Source organism: Mustela nigripes, chromosome 4 (assembly GCF_022355385.1).
Source record: "Mustela nigripes isolate SB6536 chromosome 4, MUSNIG.SB6536, whole genome shotgun sequence".
Lineage (NCBI taxonomy): Eukaryota > Metazoa > Chordata > Mammalia > Carnivora > Mustelidae > Mustela > Mustela nigripes.
In genome coordinates, this window is record NC_081560.1 from 97,123,897 (window position 1) to 97,146,717 (window position 22,821).

At 48.5% G+C, this 22,821-nt stretch overlaps 1 protein-coding gene across 4 annotated transcripts in view; it reads right to left on the reverse strand.

The window, feature by feature from the left end:
• COBL (cordon-bleu WH2 repeat protein) overlaps positions 1 to 22,821 on the reverse strand; it is a 261,336-nt gene that overhangs the window by 41,770 nt on the left and 196,745 nt on the right. For 2 of the 4 annotated variants that reach the window (XM_059397202.1, XM_059397201.1), the window contains one exon: positions 19,626 to 19,796. The exons of the other annotated variants lie outside the window; for them this stretch is intronic. In XM_059397202.1, the coding sequence (XP_059253185.1) occupies positions 19,626 to 19,796 (171 nt within the window). The remainder of the gene's footprint in view (positions 1 to 19,625; positions 19,797 to 22,821) is intronic. 4 annotated transcript variants of the gene reach the window in all.

A 22,821-nucleotide genomic window follows, 5' to 3' on the forward strand; every position in this document is an offset into this window, starting at 1 on the left:
TTAGAAATCATAAAATGCTAACAGGTCATCAGAAGTGAGTACTTACTCCTTAAAACGACGGTCGGCATCAGCCCCTGTCATTTCAGGAAACTTACATACAATTGTTTTCAGCCTTGTCTAAAGCCAACAGACTGCAAAGCCGGTAAATTAAGCATCTCACACATAAACCACCTGTCTTACTCGCTGTTACAGTGGCTCCAAATAACTTGGCTTTACTGGCCAGAAAGCACTCATGTCAGCAAAACCCACTGATACCCAAAATAACCTCCCTGGAGATGCCAAGGCTCCAGCCTCCGTCGTTAGGACCTAGCGCTGGGATTCCAAGATGGGTGCCGGCCCCCTGGGATGTGAGGGACCCACCTTGTCCTCGAGCTTCCATCCCACTTAGAGACATTCCCCTAGCACTGCACCTTAGTGGACGTTTTCTATTGGGATCCTTTTGAACTTTAAAATAAAGCTTTTTTTTTTTTTTCCCTGTGATATAGAGAGGGAAACTCAATTGGAAAAAAAAAATAACCACTCATCTCACAATGACTTTACATTTGCTGCTTTTCCTTCTTGTCTTTATTTTTAAAGATGTTTTTATAACAAATACATTAAAAATTTCATTTTAAAAAAGATTGTAGATATTTATGGATCTAGAGAGTGTGGGTGGGGGGAGGGGCAAAGGAGGGAGGCTGAGAGTCCCAAGCGGACCCCACATTGAGCACAGAGCCCTAAGCAGGGCTTGATCTCATGACCCAGAGATCATGACCTGAGCAGAATCAAGAGCCAGCCGCTTAACCGACTGACCCATCCAGGTGCCCATGTGTAAGAAAATGTAAGTATCTGGAGAAAAGCAGACCTATCACCCAATTCATGTTTAAGTACTTAATTTATACTCAACTGATTGAATGCACTCTTTCCCTCCCACACCTTATGAATCTGTTCAGGCAAACAGGGTATAGATGCAGAGATGGCCTCGAGCAAATCAGTCCCTCTCTGACTCTCTCATCTGCAGATGAGAAGAATCCCAATCCCTCCTGCAAGATCGCGTGGATGCCAAGGCATAGGCAGGAAGTGAGGGCAGCACCTGGAGCCCACCAAAGGCTCCATAATAGCCATTGTGACAAGTCTGCGGTACTTCTGAGCCAACAGTTTATAGGTGGATGCAATCACAGTGTCTCCCCAAACTGGCGAATCCAAGAACCACCTTGACCAGATAGAGTTTCAGAGACCGGCGTCTGCAGACTCTGAAGAACTTCCCTAAAGTAGGGCGTGCCTTCAAGCTCCAGGCCCAGGAGCATGGGAGGCCAACGCAGGAGGAGGTCCCTGCCACCGGGCCAGCCAGCTGTCACAGGTGTACTAGCGTCAGGCAGAGGGACGGCTGGCCGGGCCTCCAATGAGAACCACTCTACTCTGAGCCTCCTGACCATGCGGACAGCTCACCCTGGCATCTCAGTTCTGTAGTAGAAGGCAGAATGCTAGCCCAGCCGGGTGACAGGTGGAGGGGTTCGGGTGGCAAACCTAGGTGGCGAACACTGCTCACCATGAACCTTTGCAGACACCAGTTCGTGCAGACCTGAGAAGGTCAGCAGCAAAGAACCCATGTCAAAGAGCCCTGCGGTGTCTCTGTCCTTCTTCAGGGGTTCAGCCTCGCCTCCCCTTTGGGGCAGTTCCTGCCCCAGGCTGTGCCTGCACGGTGCCCCCAGGCCCACCCTCCAGGCTAGGCCACACCCTGTGTCGTGTGCTCAGTAGTGCTCAGCCCATCACCCCACTTGGCAGCTGGCACATGAGGGAATATCCTTAACGTTGACGTGTGAGAAAGTTCCAGAGAGGCAGGGGGCGCTGCTGAAGAAGTGGGAGCACCTCTGTACCTCTCCCGACTGTCCGCTCCCCAGGCTTTGGCTCTGCGGTTGGCATCAGATCTATCCCCGCAGACAGCCTGAGAGGGCTGTCATTTACCTGCCATGTCCTCCAGTTCTGGGGAGATCCCCCTGGGGCCTGTCCTCCATGTCCCCTCTGGAGGTTCAGATGGGTTTGCTTCGCTCTGGTGCTCTTGGTCCTTTATGTGCACTTTCCATCTCAAGACCCCCCGGCTCACTCCCTAGAGAGAGCACCCTGGGCCCTCCGTGTCCTTGCTGGATGCAATGCAGATGCCTTGTCCCAACGCGCATCGCACAGATGCTCCATGGGCATCACCCTCCTGATGGACACCTGCCTCAGCTCCACGAGATGCTGCCGACAGCCTGTCTCGCCTCAGGCATAGCAGAGCACTCTGAGCTCTGCGCTACCCCCAATTGCCCCCTGAGCACTGTCCCCGAAGCCACTGAGGGCAGCCACACCCGCTCGGGCTAGCAGTCCCACGTCTTCACAGGTCAGATCTACTAGGGGAAGGTCGGAGCCAAGGTTCCCATCTGCGGGGAACTCACTTGTGGATTGAAGGCATTGTCACTGGCTTTTCTAAATCCAAACCCAAGTCCCGATTTTCCCATTCCCTGGAATCTCAGTGAACTCTTTCTAGCAACAGAAAAAAAACCATGGTCCCTAGGTAGATATAAATTCATTTGCCATTAATTCCTCTACATGTTTCAGTTATGTGCTCTTCTTCGTATGACCAGATTTTCGTAATTGAAAAAACCACATGTTCCCATGACTTCTTACCCCAAGATTCTCAGGTCCACCACAAACAGATTTCTTAAATGAGTTGTTTTGTGCACACTAAGGGATCTTTAAATTCAACACACACACACACAGACACTTCATTGCTTTTGCGGCCCTGAGTATTGGGCAGAGGCAGAAGGATTATTCAAAAGCAGTGACTTGGGCTGTTTGCTGCGCTCTCTCTCTCTCTCTCCAGCAGACACTGGTTTTTAGGCCCCCATACAGTGCAAGCAGCACAGATTTACAGTGAAGATTGTCTGTCCCGAAGTGCTCCCTAGGAGGCTGAGCATGCGTGGACCTTCTCTCGGCTCGGACTTCAAAAACAAAGCCCACAGTCTGCAGAGAATGGGGAAAAGCGCTATGCTCTGGTCCAGGTCTGTATCTGACTGTGAGGCCCAGGGGAAAAAGTTGCTTGAGAAAGGTCACCAGCTCATTGTTCATGCTGGGTGAGGTGTCCTGATCGCCGTGTGCTGTCCTTATCAATGTGTGACCTTCTTACAACCTGCCCTAGAAATGGCTGGTCCCTGACGCTGCAGTGTGTTGAATTTTACAAATAAATTTTCAGTCATTTTGTTCTGTGGCAGGTGAATCCAGAGGGTGACAGAGCTGGGGATTACTCAAAGTAAGCAGTGGCTATAAAAAATTCGACGGATTTTCTCATGAGGCTTATTTGAGGGTAACTCTTAAAAAAGAAGACATTACAGAAGTGTACTGTGCATCCTTTAGAAAAGGTGTATTTTCTTTAAAGGTATTTTGCAGGACAGCTGAGTACGTGAGCTAGTATTCTGTCCCATAGGTGCCCAGAGCCTGGCTCCTCACACAGGCCAGAAGAACAAGGTCCCATTCTGTCCTCCACACCGCCCTCTGCCTCAAGGTTGGTGCCCTTTAATGAAGTTGACCCGATCATATACTTGGGTACAACGTCCTCCTGTAGGTAATACTCTGCAGTGACCACTCTATCCATTCAGCTTGGAGAGATGTGATTTTTCTCCACACGCTTTTTCCCTTGTCATCCGTCTGATGGAGGAGGCGGCTTGACTCAGTCAAGAAGGCCCTGAGGGACAAGGTCTGGAGGGGAAAATAGGCTGTCTTTTGCGGGGGGGTCCTTTCTCTCTTCCCTTTCTGGAACATCCCTGGGGTATACAATGATGCCTTCGTACAACTTTGTACAAATTGTCTCTAAAAATGCCCCCACGTCACGATACTCAGAGCCAGTCAAAATTCTTAGGGTCCAGAATTCCTATGGAGGGCAGGACAAGGCAGTGAGTTCAAACAAACCTGCAGCTCGGCTTTGTTCAGTTCCCAAGGGCATGAAGGTGTAGTTGTCTCCAGGCCTGGGTTTCTGGCTTGACAGTAGGACCCGTCCTTGGGCCAATGGCTTCCTCATTTGTTCGCTGGTTTCTTGAGCACAGAATCACCTCACGTATCAAACAGGTCATATCCCGGGGCTGGCTCGGGTCTTATCCCTGTAAGGAACAAGTTCTCCTGGCATTTTTATCCCCCTCTACCTGGCGACTGCAGTCCTAATTAAAAGGGCTCATCACCTTTCTCACACTTGGAAATTGTTCTGAAAAGTCCATTTTGCTATACGCTGCTTCAAGTCCACACAACTGTGCCGTGTGGCTGACAGAGTGACCTACCAGAAACAGCAGACTCGTCGTGGACGTTTGGAGAGACCCGGCCCGGTTCATCTTTCTACTTGCTTTCTTGCTTGCCTGTGGGCCTGGCAGAGGTGGCGGGCAAAGAAACCCTAGGACACTCGCTCGGAGGCACAGCTGCCGCTCCGAGTGATGCCTCTGTCACCTGTCGCTCTGGGCTGCCATCCTGAGTCACCGTGTTCCCGCACAGCAATCTCGAGGTAGGAGACTGGTGTGCGGGTGCCCAGGCTGCCTGCTGAGACTTGGGGAGGGTTCCCCATCAGCATGGGGTTTTCTCTGATGTAGCCAATGGGCAGCTACTCCAAGGGTCTCAACTGAAGGAGTCCAGTTCAAGAGCAGCTACACCAGTTCGGGCGAACCCAGAGGGCACCGTGGCCTGTTTACTTGTTTCATCATCACATGGAAACACGGGCATTTGCTGATCTGCCAGGGCTGGAGAATTTGATCTTTTCCTTGTCAGCCCCGGGCACGGCTCAACGTGTCCTGGGAGGCATCTCAGAGCCTAGCTGGCAGCAGGGAGTGTGTCTTAGATTCGGGGAGGGTGGCATGTGTGGGCCTGCAGCGTCTGGCTCGGCTGTCCTGGAGGGAGGGACAGGCTGACCTCTTGGGGAGCACTGCACACCAAGGCACACGCAGATGTTACCCCGGTCATGTTCTCACTCACCCATGCTTGCCTGGGCTGCAGATGGCCTGTGGCTCTCTAAAGGCAGGAGAAGGGCACGGCCCCTTCCAGAGTTCCCTGGAAGTGGGGGGTGGGGGTTACTCATGAGTGTGGGGGGCACCTCATTTTCACAAGCTGTAAAAAGGCACATTTTAAGAAGTCCCTTCAAAGGCAATATGTACAGTCAACTAACATCCTAAGATAAAGGGTGAGCATATGAAGGAGAAAATTCAACATTTTGCTTAGGTATTATTTGATAATATGACATTCACTTTTTTTTTTTTAAGATCTTATTTATTTGAGAGAGACACAGCACAAGCAGAGGGAGAAGCAGACTCCCGCTAAGCAAGGAGCCTGATGTGGGACTGAATCCCAGGACCTGCGATCATGACCTGAGTCAAAGGCAGACGCTTAACCCACTGAGCCACCCAGACGCCCCTATATTTTTTTTTTTTTTAAAACGAGGACTTGAATTACTTTATTGCTTCAATTTGACTAGAGGAGGGACTCAAATTGACATGCCTATGGGGTCAGGGACCCTCTGTGAGGGATGGAGGTGAGGCCAAGTGGGGGATGGGGCACAGAGCGGGGTCGGTGCGTGTCTAAAATGCGGAGCTACTGCTGTGTCCCACACTGTCTTTTATGAGGAAAACTGACGACAGGGTCCCTGAAGACAGCTCTACAATTTAAGATAAACTTAAAGCCCTGATGATTGTTACCTGTAACTTTGTTTCCATTTCACCACCACCGTCCAACCATAGGATAATCAGGTCTCCCCCTGGTGGTTGAAGTAGGCAGGGACAGACACTGGTGACCCTGGAAGCTCCACCCCCACCAGTAGGCCCCCCCCTTCCCCCCACCTCCCCTTGGCTGCTTGCTAACCCAGGGGAGAGGGCTGAGGTCAGCAGGCAGCTGATCCCTGATGCAGCCAGCGGCTCCCACACCTCCCCTGAGATTCGCAGCTGGGCTCCTCGGGGCTGAATTCACCCGGGGTGCGGCTTCACTCACATACTCATGCCTCTTTAGCAGGAGAAAATTACACATTGAAGAACAAGCTTTTTGTTTCCTCCTGAAAATCTGGATAGAGGAGAAACAGTTCAGTGGCTCGTGTGTGCAAAGAGTGCGTGTACTGACATTTCCAGATAACTCATTCCAACTACTGCTTTGACTAAAAGTGTTGTGACTAGTTTTCCCTCCCATCAGATCAATACGTAGCCAACCCTATGACAGACACCGCCAGTTCGAACACTTGCTATTCTACATTTTAACAATTACCTAATTAATTACCGTAGAGCTTTGCTTTTCAATTGACTTATAATTTTGACTATTAAAAATTACATTTTGTGAGTTTCTTTTCCCATTAATTCACAGAACTGTCATTAGGTTATCTGTATAGTTAAGTGTCTGATGTTCCAATTGTGTATGCGCACGCACACACGTACAGATTAAATACAACAACTACAGAGGGCACGGGGAAGCTGGAAGAGGGGGGCGGTGCTGGATGTTTACTATCTTGATTGTGTCAATGGTTTCACCAGTGTACACAAGTCTGTGAGGGTGTGCCAATTATATGTTGGTAAAACCGCTAAAAAACCCATAAAAACAACAAAATCTCATCAATTTTCTTCCTCTATTTGACGTATTCAGTGGAGACTCACCATTTCACTACTAGAGATTAAGATTCTCAATCTAAAACCTTATATTCACCAAACTTAATGGACTGAGTCTTCCCACACACCCTGTCACTGACTTGGCAGCCCCTCACCCTCAGCACACCCTGGTCCTGGTACCACTCTGTCCTTATTCATGGGACAACAGCAATGAGAGGGACAGGAAAGGAGCTGGCACTCTTCAGAGGCAGATGCTGCCTTCCACCACCTTCCCCAGCTGGCTCTGTCAACCCTGTCTGTGCCTGTAGGCAATGACCTGAGGCTTGCCTGCAGGACAGAAGATGGGGCAGAGAAACGTGACTGAGACAGGGGTGCAAAGCCAACCCCGCAGGGGTTAGGCAGAAATGTCAATGAGAGAAAAGAAACAGGCCAGAGGTACAAATGGTCTTCACTCCCCCCAAGAATGGATCTCTCATTTTTCTTGAAATGGCTACTCTATAGGTTTGTGCTTTGTCTCTCCACCTTGGTCCTTGTAGAGTCTGGAGCCTGATTGCAAGACACAAGCACATTCCCTTCCATTCTCTTGTGGTCAAACAGAAGCCCCAGACTAATGATAAGTCAAAGGCTCCCCAAGGCGGTGGGGCCGTGCGGAGGGTGGCGTGTGTGGTGTGGGGTGAGCTCCCAGCCTTGAAAGAAGGGGAGATTGCACAGAAGGAAGGCTCTTTACACATTCCAGAGGCATCAGAACTTGGGGGGCAAATCTAACTTAATACTGGCAACTCCACTCAGCCAAGGGGGCACGTCTATAAGCCAGACATGGCCACCTGCTGTCCATTTTCTCCTCTTAATTTAGAATTTGTGCTATTCCAGAAGTCCTTAAGTTCCTCATTTACCAGTTCTAATTCACTCAAAGCATGGAAAGATACGTTTTCTCATCAATGCTCATTCTTAACAAGCCAAAGGAAAAAGGGTGATGCACGCTGGCCACTTTGTTCTGAGTTAGACGATATGTTTGTCTATTCCCCTCCCCCTCACTTTACTCCCTAAAGGCTGGGCAGCACATTTATTGCCCTGGAAACAACATAGCCGGTCTAAATAATCTCAGAATCTTTCATCTCTTTTCATTTTTTTCTTTACAGAAAGAGTTGGGAAGATTCAACCTTCTGACATTTACACAGCGTCACCCTCGGTAATAAAAATTTATTATTTTCTTAAGAAAGAAAGAGAAAGGTTATAGAGAGTCTTGAAGGGCAAAATAAACACAGAAAGTGATGATGAATTTAATCTCGCAGTTTCCAGGGAAGAGAGCTTTTGGTAGAAGGGTTATGAGTTCGGTGTTTGTATTGGTAACAAACGAAGCATGGGAACAACATAATACACCACAAATAAGCCACAGAGAGCTCCAAGACGCATTTCTCTTAAGACTGGAATCTTCATCTTCACTGAAGCGTTCGAAGTTTGGTTGTTGTTGTTTTACCATGGTGACTAATAAGGGCCAAAACAATTTTGAGTTTTCCTCCTGCTTCGCATTCCTTGGGTATGAGTGATGAAGTAGTTAAAACACGCGCACGCGTGCACACACGCTACTGGGGCGGGGGCAGAAGTGCGCCATGAGCGGATTAGCGCTTGCATGGTGGAGAGTTGGCTGACTCGAGACGCCTTCCATACCTGAGTGCAGGGCCCTCACCTCCTCTCACCCGTTCCGAAGAGGCAGTCCTGTTTCTTTTACAGAAAAGTGTGTTTTGTGAAAGGAAACCTTAGTCCACACGTGGACATGTTCACATGTGGACATGTTTCAAATCAGATTCCCTCAGGTAAGGAAGTTTCGAATACATAGTAGCAAGTGATGACGCCGGGCAGTCCGGGAGCTCCACCGCGCAGGTGCAACGTGTGAGGGATCCTAACGGGAGCCACAATAAAAGGCCTGTGAGTCAACTGTGTGAAGATTTTCCCAAACTGCTTCATCTGCAGAACCAGGAGCATTTATCAACAACTAAATTATTTTAGAATTTTCATAAGTAGGACTGCATGGAATGACAGCATACTCTACTACCCATTGCTGATATGCTCTGATGGAAATGGAAGAATTTATGCTATTGTCTCTGATAAAAATAGAAGAATTTATGCCAGTTCTAGTTGAAAGATAGCACAGAGCTAATTTTCCTTAGCGCTTTTACCTTAGCGCTTGCTACAGAACTCATACTCTCGAGGGGTTCCTCTGTCAACCAGCGGGCACATGAGCCAGCCGCCAGGTTGGCTGCATCTGTGTCTCTGCTTAGAAAATGTGAATGGCCTCAAATTTGTTTTCTTTTACTGTCACTCTTTTTAATTTAAAAAAATTTTTTTATCTATTTATTTGACAGAGACAGAGATCACAAGCAGGCAGAGAGGCAGACAGAGAAAGAGAGAGGAGGAAGCAGACTCCCCGCTGAGCAGAGAGCTAGAAGCGGGGCTCAATCCCAGGACCCTGTGATCACGACCCAAGCCGAAAGCAGAGGCTTTAACCCACTTGAGCCACCCAAGTGCCCCTTTTACTGTCACTCTTGATAGCATGTGTCAGCTACGGACCAAAGACACAGTTCTCCCGCTGACTTCTATGGAGCATGAAAACCCCCAGAAGGGATGGGTTCTGGGGTGAACCAGAAAGGAAAACTTCTCTGAAATGCAAATGCCTGGAGTAAAACGGTTTCGCTGAGTTAATCTGATACTTGGAAGATTCTAATGCTGCTTAGTGCGGTGTCATGACACATGTAGATTTCGAAATCCTGGTCATCAAATTGCCCTGCATTTTCCCCAGCTGCGTATCAGGCCCTCATAGTGCAAAAGAGTCCTGAGATAAAATTTAAAAAAAATATAAAAAATTAAATCAGCATGTCTTTGGCTAACTTCATGGCTGATTCTAGTTGTCATGTGAGTTGGTTTAATGCTAGTTTGTGCCCTGCATCCACACGTACACATCGATCTCCTCTTGTTTTTGGTAGAGTTTGACATATGTCTCTTCATAGCTTCTGTTTTCATAACCAATAATTGTATGAGTAAGATCACCTCTCCCTGGTCTCCTTTTTGCTTTAAGATTTTCAACTGCCCTTTTTTCTTCAGCATAATAGCTGCTTCTCACATAAATGCTCATTGCTGTAATTATACACAATCTTCTACAATCTTGATGTCTGGGTCATAAATCCTGATGCTCTCACCGACACTGAGGTAAACATTACCTTTTCTTGTTTAGATTTCCTCCACTTAATGATTTGAGGTCAAGTGATTGCTACTTGTCAGACAAAAGTTCTTTATTTCAATGCAAAAAAAGAAAACACACATACACACACACACACACAACAAACAAACAAGACAAAAAGACACTAACTTGTTTTCTCTTTCCTTGTGAGTAATTTCTGTAACTTTCTGGGCTTTTTTCCACCAACACATGGCACTAGATTGGTTCTATCCAACTCTAGGTATATATTTCTGCAAGCTCTAGCTTGTATTTCTTAATTATTAATACCAATGTCAGCTGTGACAATTCCTACCTTAACCATCGCTAATAGTTTTATTGTGATCAACCAGACAACAGACATACAAGTAAAAAACACTCACTGATATTTTTGTCTTACTTTGAGCAATAACATTAAAAAAAAATCTTCTGGAGAGAATCATGATAAACCTCTCTCGTTCGATTGCATCTCTGCACAATGACCAAAGTTAACCAAAGCAAGCAAGTCATTCTTCATAAATCCTGAACCTTAACATGATTTCTTCCACCTGTTCTGTCTGTCGGAGGACAGCAGAGGTAACTCGTTCTCATTAACGAGCTGGGTTTTCCCAAGATGAGAAAGGGATCTCGTGCTCCAGAAAGGGAGGCAGCACGCCCATGTGGACATGGTCGTCATACCCGAGAGCATCTTTACCACTTGGGCAAACTTCCAGACTAGGGTTCACCCAACAGAATCATCATTACTTCTTTTCATGTGCGTGGGGAGCTGCAGGTAAGTAAAATCCAAGGGCAGAGGCCACGCGTTCTGCACATAACAGTCCCCAATGTTGGCACAGTGCCCAGTATCAAACAAGTTCTCAGCATTTGCTGAGTAAATAGGGGTGAAGGACTGAATGGATAATTATCAGATGAAGTGAGATACAACCTCCTTCCTCTGTTTTCTTTTTGTAAACTGTCTACATGGCAGAGAACACAGGAAGAGAAGATCTGAAAAACACTTAAAAAGTTGGGTCCTATGTATCCCTGAATGTATGTATGTATGTGTATGTGTGAATGTGTGTGTACATGTGTGTATGTGTGTGTGTGTACGAGTTGTGAGTTCCTACACATGATATGTGTAGTTCACGTATTCTAGGCACTTAAATTTCACCGGGTAGGCAGAATATTTCAGGTGTATCTAAATTGACCACATGGTCACTCGTGGTCAATCTACTTTAAATGGAGAAGGTATTCTGCAACCGAGTATCAAATAAAGAAAATACAAAGTAATAATGTATTAATGTAATAATGAATCAGAATAAAGCAAGACCCTTAACAGAAACATACCCAAGAACCTGTGAAAGGGTCATTTCGGATAGGTCAAGGTCCTCAACCTAGAATCTGCACAGAAAAGGCTTTACCCCCGAGAGGGAGTCACCCAATCTCTGTTGTTTATGCACATATATGTAAATTCTAGAGAAAGTAGACTGCAGGGGTACAAATGAGCCCTTTTACGCTGACAGGTAGAAGAACAGGAGAACGGAAGTCAGGAGAGCGGAGGCACGGGGAAAGTCAGAGGTGCGGAGCTCCAGGAAGGGCCATCCGTCAGAAGCGCTTGGCATGGGTAGGGAATGAAGCACAGCAATAAACTGTGGGGAAAATAAATGGCAACATATGAAGACAAACTTTGGCAAAGTAAACATGGCCATCATCATTCCCCTTCCAGCCCCTGGAGACTGAACGCTGCGTAGAAAGTCAAGTATCGGCCACTTCGTGTGATTCTTTTTTCTTCTGGTTCCTCCTAGCCTTTGTGGATGTCAGCTGACAGAACAGTCTACCGATCCAACAGACACAGCTCTGTCCCTAGGAAAAGCTAGATCATAAGCATCACAGAAACCACTGTTGTCTCTTAGGCTGTCAAATACAATTATTCCGATTTGCTACAACCTTAGACCTTGTGGGTAGGAGGCCGGGCAGCTGGTAGGCAAAAGCCTTTTGTCACTATTTGGCAGAAAGTCCAAGTTACTCCCGGAGCTCCAGGGGAGAATCGGTAATATTGTTTCATGACGCCCTCCATGGCAGACCAATCCATCCCAGCCTTGATAATGTCGTTCCTGAGCAGGGCTCAGGCATCCACTGAGAAAATACAGATTGATTTGCAGAGTTGGAGAAAGACCTCACGCACCCGCATATGCGTGTTGAGACCTACTGTTCTGCAGGAGAAAACTTCTTTCAGGAGGCTTCTCAGTGGGAGGCTGACTCATCAGAGAAAAAGGGCCATTCCATGCAAGTAGCTTAAGCCTGTGAAGGTCTTAAAGGGATAGGACTTAAGATAAAGAAGGGCTGTGTCTGAATTCACACCATCTCAGACAGATCCTAAAACAATAATCTAGAAGACCAGTGTAGGCCAGCGAATGCTTTGTTTCTATTCTATTCACTCTTGAACTAATAAAATAATGATATTTAACAACAATCCTGAAAAATCAAGCTGTCTGTTCCTTACTTCTGCGGAGAACTTAAATTTGGATGAATTCAGAAAAAAAGTCCTCAGATCTGTTGATGTAAAAAAAAAAGTGGTGGGGGGGGTTTCCTGCCTAACCTGACTTCATGTTACAAGTTGAAGTTTCAGGAGACAAAGACCCCCACTGAAATTCTTGGGCCAGTACGGGGCTTGGCAAATAGCTTATGAAAACCAGAGATGAATCTGCTGCTGGCATCCCTACTTCTATTTGTTCTTCCTTTGCAGGGGGAGGTTGGTAAATGATTAGGAACCAGCTCTTGGGAAAAAATAAAAGGGGTAAATAGACCGATCCCTCAATAGACTGATGGCTAAAGTTTTACTGATCTAAAGCATGGATAGCACAGCATTTACAAGTGATAATGAAATATGCGATACTCTTTGCTGTAAATTCTTTTTTTTTAAACAGTGGGAGCTAATTATTTATTTTGAAGATTTTACTTATTTATGAGAAAGAGGAAGAGTGGGGGGAGGAGCTGAGGGAAAGGGACAAGCAGACTCAGCTGAGTGCCCAGCGTGAAGTGGGGCTTGAACCCATAACACTGAGATCATGATCTGAGCCAAAATCAAGAGTCGAAGGCTTAAAAGACTGAACCACCCAGGCGCCCCTGTCGGCTGTAAATTCTCTATAACCCTCAGCTCCCTTAACCCTCTATGACTGATTTCTTGCTATGGACGCCAGTCGCTGAATGTAGCATTGGGAAAGGGATGTACGGTAGCACTATTATAGTTTCACTATCACAAAGTTCTTGAATCACAAAAGTATATAACCTCAAAAACCCCAAAATAGTAATGTCGTAAAATCATGAGAAGTGATTTTCAATATTTGCTCTATTTTTTTGTTTTACTTTTTAGCTTACATAATTGACTTTTTACTAATAGTCCTGTTGAGCGATTGCCTTGCAAAGTTCCCGAGATGTCAGCAGTCTGTCCTCCGGAGCTGGTGTGAGCCGGGTCCAGCCCGCACCTGTTGCACTGACTTACCACTAACTTCTTCAGTTCTGTCTTGGGTCAGGGACACGGCAGCTTGTAAATAAAGTGCTAGGAAATAATTGGCAAAGGGAAGAAGTGCAGGGGAATTTTAAAAATGCTACTCCTAGCCCTATCGTGATTCTCACTGCTTTGCTTCTAAGTAGCGGTCAGGCTTCAGCTTCTGTTGGGTGGATTTCATGGTTTTCAAGGTACAATAACAACGGGCTCAAGATCCTGTTCTTTTTTTTTTTTTTTTCCAATGCACTTCTGAGTAGGGACAGGCTCTGCTCCCACAATCACCAGTTTCCTTCTATTTGCTCACTACCCACTTCCTGTTTTCCTGGACGCTCGCCTTTCCCATGGCAGCGGGAGCGGCTGCGCGGCCGGCTCTCCTGCCCCGGGAAGGAAAGTGGCAAACAAACACCAAACCAGGGCAAGAGTGCTTCCCTAGGCTCGCTCTGAAGTCCACACACCTGCCAAGCTTCAAGGGTGCCTTCCTTACAAACAAGACTCCCAGAATTGTCTTTGTGTCACCAGCTTGATGATTAACTGCTTTGTTTTGAGATAGGCAAAGTGTCTAATTTGGGTTCGGATTTTAGAGTCCAATGTTGGGTGACTGTCGACAGAGGACTGGTCTCCATGGAGGGGCGTCGGCAAAATCTCGCCTATCTTTTCCTGCTTTCTGCTCTGTGCTCAAGCAAATTCACGGCTGGTCACAGAGCCAGAGCCGGTAGCAAGCCTCTGGCCCAGAGTGTGGGGATTTGATTACAGCCACTGGCCATAAACCACAGAGCTGTGCCCAATGTACTCCTACATTCTCAGTCCTCCTGCTGAGTCACTCCGCCTAAAATATGAATTATGATCATTATGAATTTTGTATGAAGCAACCTCAGAGTACCATTTCTAATTGAAAATGGCTAGCTAATTTCTCTCCTTTTACTTCCTTATTTTAGAATTTCCTTAAAATTCTTCAGTACGGGCTACTTAATCACAGATTGAAAACCAACTACCTAGAAACCTCCACGGTGTTGTTAGTTGGTGCTGTGACCAGACAGGTCAGTTAGATCAGAGGACAGGGACCCATTTTTCCTGAATGCCTTCAAACTCCTTTGCGAATCACCCCAGCGATGTATATTCAAGGGAAGATTGGTTTATTGGAACCCATCACTGGAAACTGTCTAATAAAAGGACAGTCGTTGAACTGTTTAACTGTAAAATGTAAAGGCCACCAGGGATCTGTAATTTGAACTCTATACGCAGTGATCTTTACATCTCCAGGGTCTTCTCACTGGAAATATGTAAGGCATGACTTGTTAGAGGCACAGTCAAAACCAGCTCTGCAGATCTTGGGAACATACAGCTCAGTGCAACTAGTGACACAGAGTCCATCGTGCTCATTCACAAGGAAGGCACCCCTGAAATCCAATGTCAGCAGAAAGCACGCTGATCAGAAAGTTGCCGGGAATAAAAACTCCACGTGCACAAGTATATTGGCTCAGCCATGCACCCGAAGCGCCTAGTACATGATTAGATGTGGGAAGGTTAGTAGGAAGCTTATTCGTATGAAACAAATGGGGTTCAGAAGACAGACCCGGGGAGCCCTATTCCACTGTCACTATGATTATACTCGTGGTGAACTTTGTGCCATAAGGTTCTGAGACCTGACACAGTTCAGGCATTTTCCTCCTACATGTGCAATAAGTATGCACCACCTCAGACTCCACAGGCCATCCCACAGGTACCACCTCAGACTCTCACAGGCCAGGAAGAGCTGACAGTGGGACCCGGGGCAGAGGAGTCCCACTTCTGCCCTGGTGTGGGGGGGTGACAGCAAGTCCACAAGCTCTGGGAACTCACACATCACACTGTCCCCCAGCTAACTTGGAAAAGGCTGTGTTCTGTCTACTTCATCTTCCCCACTGGTTCATGGTCCTCTCTCCGTATCCACTTACAACATGCCCGACGAGCTCCAGAACACAACTAAACCCAGGGTTGTGATCCGAGTATCGTAGGGGATGCCATGGGCTGTTCACGCGTCCTAGACTCTAGACATTTCCAGTTCACAAGAGCTCTGGCATTGGCCAGGGACGTCCACACGCCGGAGGAAGTTGATCCTATCCCCAACTGTCGGGGTGGGCTCCTATCACCTTGGGGGACTCCGTTCTCACCAGACACTGGGGCAGTGTATTACCCGGCAGTGGTCAGTGACACAGAACAGAAACTGTGGTGGGGGGCATCTCGGAAAGTTCAACATGCAACCATTAGAAGAGATCGTCTCTCTTCCTCCTCTGAAAAGCCCCCTTAGTACCAGCCTGAGGAGGGGGTTGACCCCCAAGATGATGTAGAGAAAACACTGAAAAAAGCCTCAGTCCCTGGTGACTATGTTAGGTTTTGCTGAAGTGTGTCTCACTTGGGACTCCAGTTCCAGGAGATAAGGGGTGCCCCAACTGTGGAGATGGGCTTGAGAGGGTTTCTCTTATATTCAGTTTGTGCTGGTGATCTGTTGCTACAGATCACATTACCTCAAGATGCAGAGGCTTAAGACAGTAAGTGTGAATTATGTCACAGTTTCTGTGGGCTGGGCCTGCTGCCTCTGAGTCTAGGTCTCTCACACGGCTGCAGCCAGGGTTCCCCTGGGCTGTGGTCTCAACTGTGCAATTTGCTGAGGGAACATCTGCTTCCAGGCTCACTCCAGCGGGAGTTGGCGGGACTTGATCTCATGCTCAGTGGGCTGAAAATCTCAGTCCCTCACTGGCTGGTGGCTAGAGGCTCCCTTAGCTCTTTGCCTTGTGGATCTCCCCAGAGAGCAGCTCTCTGAAAGCAGCTGGCTTTCCTCAGAGTGAGCGAGGGAGAGAGGGAATCCAAGATGGAAGCCACAATCTTTTAACCCAATCTCAGAAGGGACAAATGACATCCCATGGCTTCTGCCATATTCTGTTCATTGGTGTTCGTCACTAAATCCAGTGCATGTTCACGGGGAGAGGATTACACAAGGGAGTGAACACAGGAGGCGGGGACCACTGGGAGCCACTCTCATAGTCACCGCCACACAACTGAAGGCATCCTAGTGGGTAGGCCAGAGCAGGAAACAAGTAAGAAAGAAGAGGACACTGGGATGCTGAGAGTTACTGAGATCCTCATGTCTTTCTTGAGTACGACCACTATGGGGTTTGTGGCTGACTCTGTGGAGAGCATCCCGTAGACAGAGCTGAGCCAGTGCTGGATGCTCTTTAGCCTGAAACGCGTCTCAGTTCGATGAAGCTGAACGGAGGAGTGTGTATCATTGTAACTGATACTTAACATGTATTCTGGTGTATTCTGCTACTGAGGCTATGCTGTGTGTCAGGCATCCTGTTGGCCAACGGAACAGATATGAGTAAGACTGGCGAGGCCTCCAAGTTGCTTAACCGGTGTGTGTGATACAGCGTGGGGGGCAGAGAGTAAACACCCGGACGGGGCCGAGTCTGGACTGGAGGCATGGCAGGAAGGGTTCCTGAGACCCTGGCAGGGTGTGTGGTTAGAGCACGCAGAGATCACATCCTTCTGATGGCCAGGCTGGGTCTACCCAGGAGGAGCTGGGGCACGGGCTGCCTACAGGGGTCTTCTCAGTCAGACACACATATTAGCAGATGGTCCCTGCATCTATTCCGCCCACAAACCATTCAATGTTTCACAAAGACTGTGGGGGTCACAGATAAATGTGGCACTGATCTTGAACCTGGCCTTCTCCGTTTGGCTTTGTTGTAGGTGAACGTGGTTTTCACGGCCATATGTCAAGTATAGGTAACATGTTTGGCCTAAAGATGGAAAATGAAGCATCTGCGCTTGGGCTCGGGGCCTGACACCCCGCCAGCTCTCCGGTCAGCTGGGGACGGCCGGCGGTGGAAGGGAATGTTGGCACCAGTGAAGGGGGTTGTACCGGCAAAGTATGAGAATGGGGGCTGAACCAAGATCCTACGGAGGTCAGGGTCAGGGTCAGGGCGGGGGAATGGCCAGAACCAAAAGTTCTGGAGAGACATCAGAGGGAAGGGTGGTGCCGTGTCCGACCCATTTCATGTCTTCTTGCATCTCTTTCCATCTGTGTACAGAGCAGCCCCTGTCAGCTCTTCCAGGCTCATGGCCTGGAACAAAATGCATGTTTCCTGTTTTTAACAACCTGAGTGGACTATACCACCTGTTGTAGAAGTAACAAAGAATGTGCAAAGCCAAAGATGTTCCCTGGGAGTTTCTGGAATGGTTGGGAAAACTTGGGGGGGTGGGTAGATGGAGCAGAGACCGAGGGTCAAGATACCCTATTGAGAATTCCTGCTAACCCTAGTCTGCAGTGAGACCCTGGGCCAGTGGAGTCCTTCTGACTCAGTTTCTCCCAGTGACAGAACCTACACCCCACGCTGTGGTGGGGACTGAGCAAGATGTCACATATGACATGCCTTGTGGACCACCCAGCCCTCGCCGGTACCCAGGGCCCATCTCCCCCTGCAGCACAGCATTTCTCACACAAGGAACGCAGGCCTAACCCCGAACTCAGGAGGAGATGGGCGAGAGCGTGCGGCTGCCACACAGATGTCTCCACGGAGCTTCCTTCCACACAGCTATGGATCGCCACAAGTCCGACGGGAAGGGGAGTCAAGGGCCCCAGATTCACATCCAGCAGTTGGGCGCCAACAGCTCATAGCTCCCTTGCAACAGGTGGAAGGGATGCCCAGATTTCAACATTTTGTGAAAAAATAAGACAGATGACAACAAAGGGTTTGTTTTCCTTCACTGCTCTTAAGTCCAGAGGCAAAGAAGGCAGGTTGCTTTCTACCTGGTTGGGCAGGAGTTCCTGGTTTTCAGTGCCGCCAAAAATGGTCAGGAAAGTTCTGTGCATTGGGGGAGAGAGCAGCTCTGGGCTGGAGGAGTTCAGTTCTGGGGCAGGAGCAGTCAGGAAGTGGGAGCAGCAAGAGGGGGACCCTTGGTGGAGGCCCACCCCCTCTGGCATGGCCTGGCTCTAATACCTCACGGGGGCCCCCTCCCCTCATTCCTCCTGTTTTTCCTCACTGGTTCCTGGGAACAAGAAGGGGAGAGAAGGGGAGGGTGTTACGACCAGAGGGCTAAGGGGAGTCTGATGACATGTGTCTGGGGAAATGAATGCGTGGGGAGAATGCCATGGACCCAGGGAGGGTGGGGGATGGGACCATGAAGCAAGAAGATGGGGAGCCTCATCCTTTGTCTGTTGCCCGGTTCCATTCTCTCCGACGGAGGGGTGGGAAATGACTTCACAGCACTGTAGGGAAGCAGGAGGAAGCTGTCCTCCCCAAACCTGATGCTGGCCTTTGGAAACAGCCCTCCCAGATCTCACCTGCTGGTCTCCCCAGCCGACGCCACACACCGGCGGTGCCCCCAAGTGCAAGGCGGCCCAGGAGGAAGTGGGGATCGGCAGGTCAGCATCAGTTCAGGTGTGGGCAAGTGTGCGAGGCCTAGATGTCCCACCCATGTAGGTTCCACGATCTGTTGGTCTTGCCACCATCCCCTAACTGCCATTCAGCTCTGCTCTTTTCCCTCAGCCCCTCCTCCCACACTGGATCCCCCCAGGATTCACAGGTCCTATGGTCCAGGACTGTGTCCTTTTACAGTGAAGTGTCACTGAGCCATCCTCAAAGGGGTGATCAGGAACTTCTCATGCCGATGGTGCCATCAGAATACATATGGTTAAATATACGAGATGATTACTCCCCAGGAGCAGGAGTGCTGTGCACAGTATTTCTGGAGGTCAGAAAGAAATCTCAGGAGACAATAAGACAGCCTGGTCTGAGCCAGGGTGTGACAAGAAGTAGAAAACAATGAGACTTTAATTCTGGCTATTGCTAGAAGGAGCTCAAGCCGTTTCCCTTTCTGCTGCCTCAGTTTCCCTTTCTGCAGGATAGCACTCCTACTGCTTGGTTGCTGACCTTACGATTCAAAGGTCCTCATTCATAAGTACCCCCTCGCGGCTTGCCGGAGTGAGCTCACCGACAAAATCCCATAATTGCTGAGTTCCCACAAGAGCTGAGTAGGCTCTCGCTATCTGCAGACGTTCTGAGGTGAGTTCTAACTTGAGAGACAGCAGCTGCTAGCTGACTGTCTTCACCCACACAGTGTGACTGTGGCAGGGGTCTGACCTCGGGGTGAATGATTAATGCATTAAGTCATTCTTTACGAGCACCTGCAAGGCATTCCGAACGCATTCACTGTGAAATCGGACACACCGCTTTGGGCATTTAGAAAGGAAGGCTGGAGCAGAACGTCACAAACACCCCAAGGCAACAACGGAAAGTCTGGAAACCCAGCCCTGACACAGGTGAGCAGAGAGATGGGAAGTTGACATGTATGGGAAAGAACAAGAGGCACGTACGTGTGGGTCTCATGTCCGAGGCCTCGGAACCAGCACTCTCCTCGGGAAAGCTGAGAGGCTCCGCCATGTCTGTGTCGGGAGGAGGGTAGGGCGGGGGTGGGGGGAGCACTAACTGGGGGGGCCCCCGAGCAGAGCCTCTGGGAGGTTTTTGTGGCACCTGCCGTCCAACACCTACATGGAATCAACGGGGGTGACTTCAGAAGGTTAAACCCAGAGACTCTCTGCCCTCCCGTGGAAGGCACGTGGCCATCACTCACCCAGGCATCAAAAATAACCTCGTGGCACCAAATCCAACCACACCCAGCACCGAATCCAACCACACCCGGCACCGAATCCAGCCACACCCGGCGCCAGATCTGACCACACTCGGCACCACATTGAATAGCGCTCAGTACCAAAGTCAACCTCACCATGCATCAAATTCGACCACACCTGCCACGAAATCCAGCCACACCCGGTATCAAATCCAGCCGCACTTGGTACCAAACTGAGGCTCACTGGGCACCAAACGCAGCCTCAGGGCACTGAATCCAACCACCCTGGTATCAAAGTCAGCCTCACCACACACTGGATTCAGACACACCTGCCAACAAACCCTGCCACACCCGGGGTCCAGATTCAAAGTCCCTCAGCATCAAATCCCACCTCGCTCATGCTGCAACACTTTACGCACACACTGTCCTCTCCTCAAGCGGGTTTGGAAATAACCTACTTGTTTACGATGTGTTTCTGGCAGGCGCTTACTCCCAAATGCCGGGCTTGAAATTCTTCTTAAAAGCCCCTCGGCAGCTCTGTTGCATTGAAAGAACTCCTTTTATACGTGTAAGTTCTTATTAGGGATTAGTTTTTTTTTTTTTTTTTTTTTTTTTTTTTTTTTTTTTTTAGCTTCCTCTTGTTATTTTTATATCTGTGAACTACTGTGGATTAAATAGCCCCTGAATCAGCTTACCTCGTTAAGCTCAATTTTATATCAGCAATCTGTCCCACTGTTTAGGGTGATAATTTTCAAACTTTGTTTTGAAGAGGGTCCTGACTTGGACAAAGAGTTAGGGGTGGCACTTCTGCTCCATCTGACCTCTGGAGCCCCTGGGGCAGCCCCCTCTTTGCGCTGTTGACATCTGGGGAATCCACTTGCCCTTTTATAAAAATGACTTTCTTCTGTTAAGAAGATTTTTGAAGGCCAATGACTTAATAGAAGGAAGGCATGTAAATCACTTGAACCATAAGTCACACTTCTTAGGATTTCTTTTAAAAACACTTTATTCTGTGCTTCATGCCCGCCATTGGATTATTAATAAAAAAATATTAAGAAATACAATTTCTTTATCCACTTCCTCCTTCTCTTGATTACAGTTCTCTAGATGTGGGAGAATAGTGATGTCCCCATGGTTAGACATCATTTGTCACCTCAAGTGCAAAGAAGCCACAAGCTCTCAGGACAAGCATGACCAGCTGGTCTGCGGAAGATACACTCAAGGGCGAGGCATGTGGGAAGAAGAGTGTAGTACGGGAAAAGCTTCTCTCTACCAGAAGGCTTAGTTTTTGTTTGCCCAGGAACACAATCAATACTATTTCAGTGAAAGTTCCAACATTTTTGCCCTCTTGTATCTAGGTATCTGAATGAAAAGATGTTCATTTGTGTGGGGTGTGTGGACAGGAAAACTTGTTACATGTGTGTCTGTTAATGTGAAGCCTAGACTTTGGTGAAAAATTCCCCAGCGGTATTGCTAGCATACTGTTATTTCATGGGAGTTGCTGATGGGGATAGAAGTCTCCCTTAAATTGTTACCAAGACTTCTACCATCCTCCTGACATCACCAAGTATTCAAGGTCACTGTCAGCTGGAGGGGAGCTCCTGGCTTCCTTCTCAATCTTCACAAACCAAAGTTGATGGACACGAGAGACGAGTAGTGAATCACCACTGTCCATCCCTCCTCCCTGTAACGGGCTACTTAGCGACTTAGGACTTGTCCGTGTGGATTTCGGTTTCCAAATACCCACTCCCTCCCCTGAACACCTGCACCTCGGCCAGGCCCTCCAAGCATGGGGACACGAGGTGGCATCCACTCCTTCCCAGCTGACGGGAAGGCCCTCCCTTGGTCTGGAATGGGCTGCCTGGCCTGGATGCTGGCACGACTCATAGGGCTGAACACTACCACCTAAAGTGGACACGTCTTAGAGTTGGCAGCAGGAACCGTACATCTGAAGGCTGTCAGCTGTCTTCCACAGGAGCGGGCGAGAGCTGGGGAGGGAGAACCAGGGTCTTGTCATGGAAAGGAGATGACTTGGCTTATTTGGAGGAGCTGCTGATCCTGGGTTCTGTCCGTCTGGTAGTGTTCTCCTCTGGCAAAGAGGATGAACGGACGTGAAACATACACTATTGTTCCTTAGGATGATCGCTCCCCTGGCGGTGAAATGCTGAGACATGAACGGGGAAGTGCTGACTTGGGGACAAAAGGCTGACACACAGCCAAGCAGCTTGTATTAGAGTTTCAGACACTGATGATGTAAGCACTTATCCTTGGGAATCTTCCTTTTGGGGGTCACAGCCAGGGGCCCAAGGGCATAACATGAGGGTGCCCTATGGGGTAAGTGGCATCAGGCACGGCCTCTATAATGAGCTGATGCTTCTGTCATCACGGGAAACCCCGGTCCCCAAGAGCCACTTCTGTTCCTACATCAACGGAACAACAGATACTGACTAGTTTTAAAACTAAAGGAACCATTCCTAGCTCGTGGATCTAGAGACACTGCTACTTCTCTCTCCGCCACCTGAACACAAGGAGGTGGCATTTAATGATCTCATGGGTCTCTCTGGTCACAGACAGGATGGTTCTATCCTCTTTCTTTTATGTTTGTTGTTCCCCAAAATATCGGGATGTCTTCTCCATATAGAAAAGTGGAGGTCAATTTCAAACTGGGTGGTCAAGAAATTAGGGAATGACTGTCAGCTGATCTAGAAACCTCCTGGGGACTAGAGGGCTTTTGATACAGCCCACACAGACATCATCCTAAGGACATTCATCCTTCCATCCGGGAGACACACACAGGCACACACGCACGCATCTGGTACCGCTCGTCTCCTCCCAGCATCCTCTGCCATCCTCCACCCCTTCCACCTGCCCCCCACCTCTGTGCCTGCACGATGCCCGGAAAATATGCCTGCAAGATACTAAATGGACTTTCAAGTGCTTCT